A 16,755-nucleotide genomic window follows, 5' to 3' on the forward strand; every position below is an offset into this window, starting at 1 on the left:
GGCTACAACAACTAAGATTAGTTGTATGAAAATTTGAACAATCTTTGGGATAAAACATTACTTGGCGCGCAAAGTTCTAGATTTTTATGGTTGCTGGTGTGTTTTCTGTTCATATTGTCTAAACTAAAACGAAATACTCCCACTCACAGGCCCTGATATTCGGAGTGTGTCCATTTTCGTGTTAAAAAAAAACCCCAGAATAATTCTAAATTGTAATCATTTCACGAAATATTGTTCATAGCAAGTTGGGTAGCAAAAAATCAATATTGATAAGTAACGAATCGCCGGTTCCCATTCTTGTGGGGAGAAGATTACAAATGCATAATCAAAAGCAAGTCCAATGGAAACACTTAGAGTTTTTTCGCCTCTTCTCATTGGCGTTTCCCTAGTCAACGACAGTACACACTCAGTGATCGAGTAAATACAGAAGACGAATGAACCGAAAAGTCTGAACAAGAACCAAAACTAAACGACCAGGCTAACAAACACAAATGTTTTGAATCAACGCATGAAAGCTGATCAGTCAATAAGTCTGTCTTGCAGCAAAGCCACTGAGTGTGTTTATCTCTGGTTCGCGACACACATGTGTATGGAGAAGAAATGCTTGTAAGTCAAAATCATTGACCCCTGACGTTCACTCTGCTGCATGAACATGACATAGCAAAAGATCGCTAGGCCCACTTGGTTTATTGACAAACTAAGCACCAACCGTACATGTAAAATGTTGAATAATGTCATCGACTTAAAACACTAAAGTTAAGAACTTTGACTTGCTTTGACGGGCTGACCTGCTGAGAACATTCAGGGACCTGAACATGCATTTTGAAAACTGGGTTAAAGGCACAATCAGCCTCCATAAACCATCACAGCCACTGTCAGGCTTTTACACACAGTACAGACACCCTTTCGTTTAAACACTCACCGCTGAGAACATCCCAGGTGCCCTACGAAAAAAGAGCGAGCAATTTTCAAAGAATGTATTTCTGCGTGGCCAGCCGGATTGTTCAGTACCACAATAGGACGCCTCGTTCTGGCGCTAGACCAAATTTTTAAAATCTAAATAACAAATTGACAGCTTGTTACACAAACGTTCTTAAATCATAAAAGAAGTCTTTTTTCATCAAGGCAAAATGAGTACAATTCGAAGTTTTGAAAGTTTGAACAAAGAAAAGACCGGAAACGTGTCACGCAAAACGTGTTTCGCGTAGCAGACGATGGTTCTCGATAGCGCCAGTTCCTTTGAACGGTTAACCGTTCGTGTGACTTGCAGCCGTTTGTTGCGTTTTAGATTCAGAGGTACACAATAACGTGTTATTGCAGATAAGCTTTCAGCGAGTCACATTGATATCACAAACCGACGACGAAATTGTAAAAAAAGGGAAACTGGATCACACGGGTTCACGATGGCTCAGGGGTAAGATAAACCACGCAAAAATAAATTCTTTGAGCATTGCTCACTCTTTACGGAGTGCACCTAAGATGTTCTCAAGCGGTGAGTGTGTAAATGAAAGGGTGTTTGTACTGTGTGTAAAAGCCTGACAGTAAGCCTCCCGTAAACCATCACAGCCACTCCAAAAACAAAGAGACTGCCAACGTTCCAAAATTCAGAATAAAAAAACAAGAAAGGTAGGTTGTTGGAACGTTTGTTATTAACAAAACAATACATTCACTGTATGTATGTATGTATGTATGTATGTATGTATGTATGTATGTATGTATGTATGTATGTATGTATGTATGTGTGTATGTGTGTATGTGTGTATGTATGTATGTATGTATGTATGTATGTATGTATGTATGTATGTATGTATGTATGTATGTATATATATATGTATGTATGTGAATGTATTGTTTTGTCAATAATAAACGTTCCAACAACCTACCTTTCTTGTTTTTTGATTCATCACAGCCACTGTCATGCTTTTACACACAGTACAAACATCCTTCCATTTGAACGCTCACCAAACGGGAACATCCTGGCTGCTTTCCTTCGAGAGTGAGAAATGTTCAAAGAATTTATTTTCGTGGACCGTCTGATCTACAATCAGGCGCCTCGTTTTGGCGCTAGAACTAACTTTTAAAATCTAAATATTAAATTGACAGCTTGTAGCACAAACATTCTTAAATCATATTATATTTATTTTTTCATTAAAAAAAAATCAGTACGATTCGAAGTTTTGAAAGTTTTAAAAAAGATAGCCCGGAAGCAGGGTCACAAAAGTCGTGTCTCACAACAGACGATTTTTCTGCATAGAGCGCACTTTCTTTGAAGCCAGCCGCCGCCGACAAGTTCGTGTGACTCGCAGCCGTTTGTTGCGTTTTAGAATCAGAGGTACACAATAACGTGCTATTGCAGATACAGCCAATCGCATTGAAATCAAAAACTGACGACTAGATTGTGAAAAAAAGAAAGTGGATCAAACGGGTTCACGATGGCTCATGGGTTAGATAAACCATGAAATCTGGTGTGTGGTTTACGCGAGCAAAATAGCAATTCAAACGAACTGTTTCATTTAATGCTATCAAATGCTATTGCAAGTGTGTTCTATAAAGTTAGAACTGCTTTTTTCATTAGAAGATTTAAATAGTTTTGTAAACCATTTGAGACATACTTGGGCTTGAACATGGCTCACTGTCACTTTACTTTCTTTTGCACAAACATCGATGTTTGGCGGGTTGTTGCCAGACCAGCTTTTTTGTCGCCCGAGGAGAGCTTCTTGTCCTCTGTTTCATCTTCATTGACTCAAACAGAAGAATCAGTCGATTAAGATGAAACAGAAGACGATATCGTCCCCTCCAACCAACAAAAAAAACTGGTCTGACAATAAACCTGCAACCATCTTAAAATATTGTGGGATATTTTTTTGAAAGTGTCATTCAAGTGCAAGACATGCAAGCAGCATCTGGCATGGACCCGCGACATTGAAAATATTACCAGTGACAAAGCAAAGTGCGTTCAAGAATGCTATTTCCCAGGGTACAATGGAAACGCTGAGCTACAAACGTTTGAAAGCTGGATTGGTAAGTATGAGTTTAGTCAAGCTGAGCTCTTTAAAGCTTCTATATCTTACAAAGTTATCGGCCACTAAATTAAATATCTTGTGGTCTTTTTGTCTGATCACTTTTTTGTTTGCTTTAATCAGATGAATAAAGAGTCAAATAAAGGTATATATTCATTTCTTTTCATTTATTTTGTCACAGGCTTAAATAAAGCCGTTACACATGTTTACTTTCACAGTTTAGTTCAAAAGGGCCACTCCTGTGCGAAGTGCTCGTGGTTTTTGTTATTCACATGGCGTCACCCTATATAACGTCGATTTTTTTTTAATTAGATAAGTTTTGACTTAATATTAACGAAATGTATGTCTGTATGTATGTATGTATGTATGTATGTATGTATGTATGTATGTATGTATGTATGATATATGTACGCATGTATGTATGCTTGTATGCATTTTGTATAAATAAACTTGGCAAAATATTATTGCATCCATTTTTGTTCCCCAACTTAAACATTCATTCCCGTTTACATTTTATTCAAACTGCATATGCCATTATAGACCCTCTTACTAGCTATCTGGCATACCTGTCGGATCAAAGATTTTTGTTACATGGGTCATGTGACTGCCCCCATAATCGACGTGATCAAAACGTAAGAAACCAACTAAGAAATCGTCCAAATATCAGAATATGCACAAACTGGTAATTTTACCTAAAAAAAGACAACCAAATTAAATATCTATGTATAGCAGGTTATTTTGTTTCGATATGATGCGTATGTCTTGTGTTATGTAATATCTACTGATGCGGGTGTTGATCGCATAATCGGTCTTCTTCTCTTCTTGTCGTTCGCTGTTAGATCGTCAGTCCGGACTGCAGGGCGAAACGTGCTGTCCTCTCTAAGTCCTCTCTGGGGCCGTATAGCTTCTTTTGTAGCGCTGTCTTCTCTGGCCAGATGATATCCGCATAATCGGTCAAAAATGGGATTTTTTTGGCATCATTTTTGCTGGATACCATGACAAAAAGCCCTGTATTTCAGCAAAGACCTGCTTCGAAACTTTCAGGATCTGATGCCTACATGCAAAGACATATTCCAGATATTTCGTATTGTGACAAGCAATGTTCAATTGTGATGCAATGTTCAGGAAAATGTTTAAAGCTCGTAAAAGGGTTGTAGTTTTACATTGACAGAAATCATGACTTTGCATGCATACAGACAACTAATTGTTAAAGATCTGTCAACGTTGCATGTGAGTACGCCAACAGTTTAATTTTGCTAGTCCTGTAACCACGATCGAATTAATTTGAATGATTGCCCTGTTACTGTACCTAAAACTGATTACCTAAATGTGCATACGTTTTTATTCTGGGAATACTCTGAATGGATATTTTGATTTTGTGATTTTCTGGCAGAACTCGAGGACGAGGAGGAACAGGAAGAAGAGGTCTTTAACCCCCATAACAAGCCACCCCGAAGCCAACACAAAACTGAAAATGACTTTAGTGGAAAGAGCAAACAGCTGAAACGAAGCAAAGAAAATAGTGCCTGTGAGGATGCAGCTGGATTTAAGAAGCATCAGACTGAAGTCTGCTCAACACAATTTCAGTCACAACAATCGGCACAAGTCCAGGGCACATCTGAGCTCATCGGAATTGGAGTGCAAGGAGCATGTGCGTCACATCAGTCATCTGTTCCTCGTGCGACTACAGATTCGGGCAACTGTTACATGAATACAGACGAGCGGTCTTACTTTCAAGAGCAGAAGCGTACACATGAAAGTCCCTGTCAGACAACCAGGTCCAAAAATAACAGTCGCGGTGGTCGAAATCTAAGAAAAGCTCCCGGTAAGAAAAATATTCTTCTTCGTTACGTAACCATTTTAGATGTTTGGTTATAGTTGTGAAAATACCCTGATATGGCCCTTCGTGGTCGGCTGGGCGTTAAGCAAAAAAACAAATTGTGAAAATAAACAACCATCTGAAATGAGTCAAAACTTAGCTTTCCCTGACACTATAGTTATACCAACTTATTCAGTTTTCAAATGTTTGGTTGTGTCTATAAGTGTTCTGTGGAGACGATCTTCAGCTTCTTGATTGTGGTCTGTTCTTCTTGCATTACATCCATTTTGGGATGTGCTTCTACATTTCAAATAATTATTAATATCAATATTTCATACCAAGCAAAGTCACGGCAAATTGCATAGCCGAGTAAAGGTTATCAAGTATACTATTCAAAACACATGTTGGAATGTTGTTAAATTTCTTTTCTTAGCTGTGCCAGACAACAATTATCACATTTGGTTGCAAATTAAGTGTCAATTGGAACAACCTTGTCATTACTGAAAAATTCAAATCAAGGAATTATAAAAAAAAAATCACATTTAAAGCAAAGGACATCCTTCCTTATGGCAGAGATCTACTCTTTGTGCAGCTTTTGTGATAAAACGCGCATGATATAAAACAAAAGCAAATTGACCCAGACTTGCGAAGAGAAATGCATTGCACCCTGAAAAAGCAAGGAGATTGAGACAATTACCAGTAGATTGAGGATGTTTAGCAAACATAGCAGTGTGCAACTTGATAAGCTAAACTAGAAGAACACAAGTAAAAGGAGCAGAAAAATATGGTTATTTCATCAAATTTATCGAAGGACATAACCTTTACGTTGCTTTTTCGCTCATCCACTGTAAGCTTCAAAATATGTAATTGTGAACACAATTGGTTTATAAGAAATTGCCCAATGGGTTTTCCTTACTTTTGTTGTTGTTAGCAATACCACCAAATATAATTCCGAGACTGTATCTGTAGCTAAGTTCGAGTTATCGATCTCCAGCATGTGTTCGCCAGTAAGAAGCAAATTGCATAAGAATATCTAACAAAATGGGGAAAAAAACTTCTAACACCTGCCCTTTTCACAGTGAAAATTGTGTATGAAAAATGTTTCAGGATTCCCTATATAGTGACATACGCCAAATGAGCTAATTACAATGAAATACCAGCACAGTTTTATGTCCAGAAAATTCCAAGTTAAACAAGTTTTAGTGTAGTATCAAGTCCAATAATTACATTCCCAATCCGGTTTCTGAACGATCACTGGAACAAAGGCAACATGATGATGAATCAAAATTATACCTCGAAGCTTTCGTTATTTTCACTGGTATGACACTGAATGTTGAACTCATTATTAAAACCCCAATGTCGCATTAAGTCAATGTCAAACTCAGACTAGGGAAAATGACATATGTTACTTTATTTGATTGTGAAAGTAGAGGAATAGACTTATTTCATTACGTACCAGAATCATCTCCGTGCTGTTGACTTTCCATTTACCAGAAGCGTAATGCTAGATCCTAATAGTTATTGGACGAGCAGTAAATAACTGTATAAGTCGTGTACCTTGAACCAAGAAAACCATTATGTACATTTAATATAATATTTTCTTTATTCTTGAAATGCATGTTTCTGAAAGAAAAAAAAACGTGTTTCTGAAACCCAGCGTTGCTGCAATTGAGAAGACATAAGAGGAGTATTAAAGAGTAAAAACTGTCTAATGCGTTAAAAAGGAACAACACTTATAACAACAACAACAGCAACAACAACAACAGCAACAACAACAACAACAGCATCAAACTACAAAAAATGCCAACATTGCATAACCTGATCACAATTACATCCGTTTGTATTATATAAGATAAGCATTTGTAAATCACAAACCTGTTTTTTTTTTCAATCTAACATCTCGATGCTATGCATATTTTGATCGGTAGAAAGAGAAGAATAAAACAGAACTTTAGCTGTTTTAGCTGCTCGGCCCTTGAGGTTTTTCGAATTAACCTCACTACACGTATCGAACTTTATGGAAAGTTAATCAATGTATAGGCATTGGCGTCAAAATTAATAAGGCATTGTAACCTTTATAACATGAACATATTTGGGTTGGAATCAAAACAACAGAAAGACCAATAACGTTTCCAAAAAATAGAATAAAAGACCCAGTATGGTATATGTTATGGGAACGTTTAATGTATGACAAAATAAAAAAGTTACATTTACAGTACGTCAACCCAGTGGTCTTTAAGTAGACAGACAAACACTCATGATCCAGATAATTAAATTATCAAAGCCACCCTCAGCCTCCCGTAAACCATATGTTTCTGATCACTGAGCTCCCCGAGACTTTACACACAGTACAAACATACTTCTATTTGAACACTCACCGAACGGGAAAATCATGGCTGGTTTCCGTTGAGAGTGGGATATTTTCAAAGAATGTATTTCGTGCAGTTAGAAAGAACGTACATTGAAAAGAATCGGAAGCTTCGTTTTGGCGCTAGACCTAACTTTTGAGTCAGTACAGTTCGAAGTTTTAAAAGGTAGAAAGGAAATTTTTTAAAGATTTTATCAATTCGAGAAACGATAGCGTGAGCATCATATTACTAAAAGAATGAGTGGATATCAAAGTGATTTCTTACAACTCGTTTCAGGAGAAGATATCGTCCTGGTGATCGTGCACGGCGCCAACGTTCGTGCAAAACCTATCAAAGGAAAGGTAAACATATCTCTTTCTATGTCTCCTTGAAGACTGTGTTGCTTTTGGTTTGACTTTTAATGTATGGTTACGCCCCTTTCTCTACATTGTCTTTTATTGATGTATACATTGGCTCTTAGATGATGAGTTCTTCAACTTGCTTATTAGTTGTAAACTTAAATTGTTTACGTGTCAAATGCCTTGTTTTTAAAGGAAATATTGTTTTTATATTGGTAAAAGCCGGATATACAAAACTAGTTAAATTAATTATCAAAGGAAATTATGTATTTTATCTGTCATCAAGCAGATTGTGGTCGTTTATTACAGGGATCACGTGACCGCCGCTTAAATAAGGGTACCCTCAAAATCGACCTGACAAAAACGGAAGGGACCAATTAAAAATCGACGAAAACTCACAATAGGCAAAATTTTGCAACTTTTACATTCGAGATGTAAATTAAATCAATGATCATACCAGAACATGTTAATTTGTTTAACTGGCTCGCATATTTCGTATGCTATACTAATTCTACAGATGTAGGTGTTGATCACATAGATGTCAAAACGGAAGTTTTTGCGTCAATTTTGAAGGGGTATTGTGACAAAAAGCGCTGTATTTCAGCAGTTACTAGGTGAATTGCTTTGAAACTTTGAATTGTTACAGGCATTTGTTCAGATAATACGTACTATTCCGGAAAAAGGTTTTAAACCCGTCATAGGATGGTTCACTTTTGTCTATAAAAATTATGACATCGCATGTCAACAGACAAAAGATTGATACAGGTACCGTCGAAATTTGATTCGCTAGTAACGACTGGCATACATCTGCTAGACATGTAAACACATGAGAGAAAAATGGAACGTTCACGGTGTTCGAAATTACAGCGGTTATAGCCGTGTGCCTCTCAAAACATGCTGCGATCACGCTTGGCTGTGCGTTGCTGTAGCACAGTAATCTTATTAAAAATATCAATCGTGTTTACAGACCTAGCAAATTTGCGTCGGTCCTTAAACGAAAATGAAACGTTGGCAGTACCTAGGTCAATCATTTGTCTGTAGACATTCGAAGTCATGATTGGTTTTTTTAAACATAAGTGAACAATCATATGACGAGTTTAAAACCTTTTTTCACGATCATTGCATAACATTTAAAAGAAATAACTGCACTAAACCAACATTTTACATGAAGTACGTCTAGTATGTTGGCAAAAAATACCGTAAGTTTCAAAGCAATGCCCAACTTATTGCTGAAAAACGGCGCCTTTTGTTACAATACCCCTTAAAATTGACCCCGTTTTTGACCGATCATGCATTCGACACCACCTGCATCAGTAGGAATAGCATAGCGAACGAAATACGCAAGCTATAGTTTAACTAAACAAGACGTTCTAGATAAATGATTGATGTGACATTCATCTTGTGTGTAAAAATTGCAAAGTTTTGCCTATTGTGATTTTTTGTTGATTTTTAATTGGTCCCTTCCGTTTTTGTCAGGTCGATTTTGAGGGTACCCTTATTTGAGCGGCGGTCACGTGAATCCATGCTTGTCAGGTCCCAGTACAGATCTTTCCCTGAAAATTCTTTGCCTTCTAGCATTCATGTCGGCGATAGTGACGTCAACTTTGTCTCTTCTGTGACTAATCTTGGCGTTACCTTCGACCACTTCCTCAACCTTTCCCAGCACGTCCAAAACATCCGCACAATTGCGTACAGTAACGTAAGGAAAATCAGTTCTATCCGCCACTATCTTACCCCCCAAGCCGCTCAAACTCTAGCCTGTTCTCTAGTTCTATCCAGAATAGACTATTGCAACAGCCTGTTCTATGGCTGTGATCAAAAACTTGTTGAGTCACTCCAAAAGGTACAAAACTCTGCCGCCAAATTGATATATTGTTCTAAGAAGTTTGATCATGTCACACCCCTCCTTCGTTCCCTTCATTGGCTTCCCGTGTCCGCTCGTATCAGATACAAGCTTGCTTGTATCTGTTTCTCTGCCAAATTTGAAGATGGCCCTAAATACCTCAAGGAACTGCTCGTCACATATGACAATCCCTCTGACTACAACCTCCGCTCACGCGCTGACAGTCGCAAACTGGAAACTCTCGAGCGAAGCTTGCCTTCTTTTGGAGATCGCTCGTTTGCTTCTGCGGCTGCCATTGTCTGGAATTCTCTCCCTTCCTCCGTTCGCCATTCTGCTTCTAAGGACTCTTTCCGCAGTTCCCTTAAAACGCACCTTTTTCGCGAATCCTTGTAAATTGTCCTTGCCATCTTTATAGACTGTTAGAGGTGAAGTTAGATTTGTTGTTTGAATGTGTCTTTTTTGTATAGTTGCTTCAGCTTTGATTGAGCTATAGGGTTGTGTATGAAATTTGCATTTAGTCTTTCTTTTTCTTGCTGAGTGTATGAACAGTCTAGAGAGGAGACGGACATGGTGTGAGCTTGTCCAGGGGGGTATATGAACATCTCAGTGGCAGGGGGATGGAAGCACTTGTTAATGAGTGGGAGTGTGTATGCGCGTGGTGTGCACGAGGATGTATGTACGTGAGTGGTATTTGTAAATGTGTATTATGATAATATCATCTTTGTATTTATATTATTGAAATGGTTATATCTCGATGTACAGCGCTAAGAGCATAGTTAAATTTGTGAAGCGGCGCTATATAAGCTATCTTTATTATTATTATTATTCCTGTAAAATAAATGTTTAACTCGAAAGGGAATCCAGAAAGTCGAGTTAAGGGCATTAACTGGCATAGAAAGTTTGAATGAAATGACACGGGAATTAATGCTTTAATTTGGGTCCGAAATTTGTTGCAATAATTGCTTGGCCAAGTTCAGATCGCGCGCAAAGGTAGGTTGGTCGGACGAACCTGTCGGTCAGTACCTGCCGCGTTAAGTCACGAGAGGGTTGGACTATCTTAACCTATTATGAGGTCTGGATTCTCAACAAACGCGCATTATGTTACGAAAAAAAAAAAGATGTACTATCACAAGTGTTGATGTATTTTGCTGTGAATCAAGTTGTGTACACCACATAACGTGTAATTGGGCGTTAGATTAATGCTGAAGATATGTTTGAATTGAGCCACAAATAGTTGGTAGTTATCAATTCGATTGATTGCTTGAGACGATGTTCCTGTTGAGAGGAAATCTTTCAGTTAGGACTCCAATGTTCTTGTTGTGGTTTGAGACATTGCAGTTGTGCACAAAGCTGTACAACAGACACCATCATGTTTATTTTGTCATTGTCTGTATTTCAGAAGAAAAAATGTGGCAGGTATTAAATAACTTTCAAGTGTTCTGGTAGCATTGATATCAAGTACAGACTATAATTACAAACTCATTCTGTCTGTTCAACCTACCTTCGCGTGCGATCCAGAACAACTAATAACTGGGAACTATCCACAAGTGTGTACCTATACAGTACAGAACATTTCCTTATCACAATCAATGAGTATTCAGTATTATTCCTATTATTTAAGTTATTGAGACATCACAGTGCGCTGGGAGATTTATAGAGCAAATCCAAAAAATAAATTAATCGAAGAGTGCGCTAACAGTTCTGAGCGCATTGCCATTAGCCAATCAGCCATGTGACACAAGTACTTACTGACAATTAATATTATAAAAGTTATTGAAAATCGCAGTGTGCTGAGAAATGTATTGAGAAAATTAATTATTGAAGCACGTAGATTCGTGAGAAATATAATTTGTGTCATCTCTCTCCTTTTTGTGAAAAGCATCCTGCCCAAACCTGGTACGAGGCAACCATTGAAAAAGCTGTCTGCCTGACTTGCATGAATCACATTGGATGGTAAGTGGTTAATGTGGTTGTGGTTGTGGTGTGTGTGTGTGTGTGTGTGTGTGTGTGTGTGTGTGTGTGTGTGTGTGTGTGTGTGCGTGCGTGCGTGCGTGCGTGCGTGCGTGTGTGTGTGTGAGTGTGTGTGTATGTGTGTGTGTCTCTGTGTGTGTTTGTGTGTGTGTGTGTGTGTGTTTGTGTGTATGTGTGTGTGTGTGTCACTGTGTGTTTGTGTGTGTGTGTGTGTGTGTGTGTGTGTGTGTGTGTGTGTGTGTGTGAAGGATTGAAACACATTTTCATTTTGTATGAGAGCTTTCCATTCACACCATTACTATTTTGCTTGGTTTGCTATTCTTATTTGTTACGTAACAGATCAAGAACCTAAAGAGAAAAACAAATGTAAGAAAGAAAGAGATAGAGAGAGAGAGCAAGAGAGAGAAAGAGAGAGAGAGATTTCTAAATAATGTTCTTCCACATTAATGAAAGCAAATGCGAGAAATTGTGCCTGTGCAGTAATGCATACTTTTCTGCTTTGTTAGTTTCTTATTTCTAAAATGATTATCTTCGTTTTTCAGGGTTTTTAATTCTGAAGACAGAAGCTTCTTTGGGCTGTTGATGAAACAAATGGACCCACCCGGAAACTGAGAGTGGATCCTACACTGTGTTCGAAATAAACAAAAAACACAATTCTACATCCTAAAAGCCCCCCCCCCCCCCCCCGTAACACTTTAATTTCTTTCTAAACCTGGAGTAATGTTTATATATAATAAGATATGATTATATCGTTGCGATAAGATAAAACACGATAGAATATATAACATAACATTTCAAACTTGTTATGTCCATTTTCATGGTTTATAAGCATAGACATTATTTCTTTTACCACAGCGTAAGATCACTTGAGAAACAAACTCAAAGACAACGATTACAAATCATAGCTCTACATGAATTTATCACTCAAATCAATTATTAGGTACGAAATGCAATAATGATCTACATTTAACAGTCAATGGCACCCCTTCACACGGCGCATCCAAAGAACAGTTTCATAACACACACACACACACACACACACACACACACACACACACACACACACACACACACACACACACACACACACCACAAACACAAAGACCAGCACTTACCATATGTTAACTGTAAATAAAAAGATGACACACCAGTAACCAGGTTAGGTACTTTTTTATGTCAATATTTCGGCAGATAAACTGCTTTTGTCAGGATGGTATGCAAGTATAGAATGATGGCATTGTCAAAATTGTCAAAATGAGTAATGACGTCATATTATTTTTCGCGCGTTCTTTCTTTCTTTCTTTTTTTCTTCTTTTTTTCTTGCTTTGATTAAAGTTTTACTGTGAATAGAAAGTGCTTTTCATGTACTTAACTTGAATTCTGTTTGTTTGCAATGTTCAATTGATCATATCCGCTTATTTCGTGTCATTTCAACTTCTAAACACTTGAGTATAGTCAGGAATATACTACTTCTACGAATAAAAAAGGACCAACTGAAAGCTTAGTTTTTGTTTTAAATAGTATACTTCCAACTATTTGGAACATATTAGACGATGCACATCCAGAATGTTCTAATTTAATTGAAAAACACCAACGATAAGCAAAAAGCAAATTCAGTATGTTCTGCCTCTTTGTCCTCTTCCGGCGGAGACTTGAGAAAAAAAAGCAACACTTGGAATGTTAAGTCTTCTGAAGGGAAAAACAAATTGTGGCTATATTCAATGTATTTGCTCATCCTTTTTGTGTGAAATGATTAAAATGTGAAAAAAACTTGTCTTTTACATATGCTACTTTAAGATTTTATTTAGTCCATGTAACATGTTGGTCCCCTTTTGTGTGAACCAACATTTTTCTAGAAATAAGTTTTTGGCTGTGAACATTTTGAATACAGAGACTAGTTTAACGGTAATTAGTGTATGGATTTCAAAAACCTAGCTCCATAATTTAAAATAAAACTGTTCATATTCTATTTTTCAACCTGAACTTGACCCTGCTGTGATCTTGAAAGTTGATGATGGTCAGCCAGATATGCACCACATCTGAAAGTCAATAGGGGCTATGAGCGCGTGAAGTTTCAAGAGTTTAACTTCATAAACTGTTGAGAAAATGACAATGTCAGTTTTTGTGTTTGTGTTGTGACAGGAAAACTGTCATTTTCATCGCGTTTGAACTAGATTTGGAAATATAATAACAAATTCCCTTCCATCGACCGCTTACGTCAGAAACATGGAAGCCCTATTTGTTGATGCTGTTTGAAGCAATATACCAACATAGAGCTGGGTTTTATCGCAAAGGTTGGAGTTTGTGACACTAATAATAACGACACAAGGGTAGAAACACTTGTGGCATCGTGATTACGGAAAATAAAACTGTGCCTTGATTTCACTTTGACAGTTCACACTTTATTGGGTAGGTAGATATTTTTCTAGCAAAATCATTCGGAACGGGTTTTTCGTTGACATCTGTACACTGCCACTGCGTGCGTCGCATACACGTTTGCAACAGGGTCCGTTTTAAAATTGGGACACGTTTTTGAAACAATTATCCCGTTTAAAAAAACCGGAACATTTGTATGCACATTTTAAGTCAAATCTAGGTTCAATCTATCAGAGCGATACACGCCACACATAATCCTTGTTTCATTTTTGCTATTTACTGCCCAAATTAACTCTCACTGAGGTAACACATTTTACTCCTTAATGTTTGTCATTGTGATCACTTTTTAGGGCAACTCGTTGGTCACACATCTTCAATATCGATACAAATTATTCTGTAGATCGCCGAGTACATGGTATTTTCCACGATGCTGGTCTCATTTGGGGTCCCTTTATTTCTGACTCTTTTTCAACTTCAAAATTATGCAATTCTGGTTGTCATTCAAGCTTAGATTTACTAGGCAACCTAGATAAACGATTTTATCAATGTTGAAAAAGTGTGACAATAAATATGCCCCGAGAGGGGTAAAAATAACGCAAATTTGGGGGTAAATGTTGTTACCTTGTATAATACGCGATTACGACGGTAAATTACCTAAACTAAACAACAGTTATGAATCTCCTGTATTGCTCAGATTGGCCGAACCTATGTTTACCTTTAACTGTGCACAATAACACTAACGATTATTTTGTTTGAAAACAGAAATAATACTGCCAACAACTTGGCCCAGTTTTGAGTAGGAAGGCGTCGTTTCCTTAAAAAAAAAAACGCTTATGACTCGCGCGTGACTTAAAAGTAAAGCTGTTAACAAAAACACTTATTGCTCTTAAATAAAGTCTACCTCAACAACAAAGTTAGAGCAGTTACAGTGGAATCAAGGCGTCACACGTGTCACGACTGTTATGCTATAAATATTTATGCCACAAACAGCAACTTGTGTTGTAAAACCCAACCTTCATTTGATACGTCCCTTTTTACAGCATCAACAAATAAAGATAGCTGCCAAGTTTCTGACGTAAGCGGTTTATAACAGGGATGTTATTTAATTTTCAAATCTGGTACCGAATGTTAATTTTCCTGCCACGACCATTACGATTCACAGACAAAAAAATTGTGCACATTGACATTTTATCGCATAACTCAGCTAACATTTGAATTTGATAAATAGCGAGAAATTGTAACAAGTCACGTAAGGCGAAAATACAACATTTAGTCAAGTAGCTGTCAAACTCACAGAATGAAACGGAACGCAATGCAATTTTTCAGCAAGACCGTATACTCGTAGCATCGTCAGTCCACCGCTCATGGCAAAGGCAGTGAAATTGACAAGAAGAGCGGGGTAGTACTTGCGCTGAGAAGGATAGCACGCTTTTCTGTACCTCTCTTCGTTTTAACTTTCTGAGCGTGTTTTTAATCCAAACATATCATATCTATATGTTTTTGGAATCAGGAACCGACAAGGAATAAGATGAAAGTGTTTTTAAATTGATTTCGACAATTTAATTTTGATAATAATTTTTATATTTTTAATTTTCAGAGCTTGTTTTTAATCCAAATATAACATATTTATATGTTTTTGGAATCAGAAAATGATGGAGAATAAGATGAATGTAAATTTGAATCGTTTTATAAAAAAAAAAAATTTGTGCAATTTTCAGATATTTAATGACCAAAGTCATTAATTAATTTTTAAGCCACCAAGCTGAAATGCAATACCGAAGTCCGGGCTTTGTCGAAGATTACTTGACCAAAATTTTAACCAATTTGGTTGAAAAATGAGAGCGTGACAGTGCCGCCTCAACTTTCACGAAAAGCCGGATATGACGTCATCAAAGACATTTATCAAAAAAAAGAAAAAAACGTTCGGGGATATCAATCCCAGGAACTCTCATGGAAAATTTCATAAAGATCAGTCTAGTAGTTTGGTCTGAATCGCTCTACACACACGCACGCACGCACACACATACACCACGACCCTAGTTTCGATTCCCCCTCTATGTTAAAACATTTAGTCAAAACTTGACTAAATGTAAAAAGGACCATTAAGTTATAATATATATATGACCTGTGATTTTAGTCGCGACAGTTACATTCCGTGAATTCTTATCGTACACCAAAATCACAATTTATGCAGATATTGTTTAATTTCAGCATCCATTTTGTGCATTCGTAAGGGAAACAAAACTGTCAGTAGGACGGATTTTCCTCGTAGTGACATGAAATAAGCAAATGCATAAATTCTGTACATCACAATGTAAAGGATACGACATTAATGTGTACATTTTGAGACGTTTCATAGTCGACACGTATAAAGACTTATTATTATTAAAACTATATTCAAACTGAATGTGGTGTTGTTAGTAAGTCTCTCTCTCTCTCTCTCTCTCTCTCTCTCTCTCTCTCTCTCTCTCTCTCTCTCTCTCTCTCTCTCTCTCTCTCTCTCTCTCTGTTTTTGTGTTAGTCTGATTCTTTGTTTTGGCATGTGTATTCTTTTATTCGTTTGTTTGTTGTTTTGTCTGTCTATCTGTTTGCTTTGTTTAAATGTATGACAAAAACTATCATTAAAACTGATGTATTACAATGATTTTGCATGTGTTATAGATGTACTAAAGATCAGTCAGTCCCACGGACTGTTTGTACCTCGGACCTACGAACGTTGGTCACCTTTAGCTGTTAGGTATTACACACTCAGTCAAGTTTTGACTGGCGCAGCATTAGGACTACTTACTTTGGTAATGGACTAGTTTACAATAATAAGAAAGAGAGTGTGAGAAAGAGAGCAAACAGATAGACAGACAAAATAACAAACAAACAAATAAAAAGAATACACATGCCAAAACAAAGAATCAAACTAACACACAAACAAAGAGAGAAAGAGAGAGAGAGAGCGCATGAGTGGGCGGGTGTTAATTGTTGTATGAGTGCGAGCGTGTGTGTTTGTGTGTGTGTGTGTGTGTGT

General features: G+C 37.3%; 2 protein-coding genes across 5 annotated transcripts in view; both read left to right on the forward strand.

Annotated features, from left to right (window-relative positions):
• Positions 1-16,143, forward strand: part of LOC138973809 (uncharacterized) — a 33,129-nt gene extending 16,986 nt beyond the window's left edge. Inside the window, exons 4-8 of the mRNA XM_070346523.1 lie at positions 2,872-3,021; positions 4,414-4,845; positions 7,485-7,549; positions 11,269-11,342; positions 11,903-16,143. Coding sequence (XP_070202624.1) covers positions 2,872-3,021; positions 4,414-4,845; positions 7,485-7,549; positions 11,269-11,342; positions 11,903-11,972 — 791 coding nt within the window. The 3' untranslated portion in view covers positions 11,973-16,143. The remainder of the gene's footprint in view (positions 1-2,871; positions 3,022-4,413; positions 4,846-7,484; positions 7,550-11,268; positions 11,343-11,902) is intronic.
• Positions 1-16,755, forward strand: part of LOC138973807 (cystathionine beta-synthase-like) — a 253,496-nt gene that overhangs the window by 50,038 nt on the left and 186,703 nt on the right. The gene's annotated exons all lie outside the window — the stretch shown is intronic.

Source organism: Littorina saxatilis, linkage group LG8 (genome assembly GCF_037325665.1).
Source record: "Littorina saxatilis isolate snail1 linkage group LG8, US_GU_Lsax_2.0, whole genome shotgun sequence".
NCBI classification, from domain to species: domain Eukaryota; kingdom Metazoa; phylum Mollusca; class Gastropoda; order Littorinimorpha; family Littorinidae; genus Littorina; species Littorina saxatilis.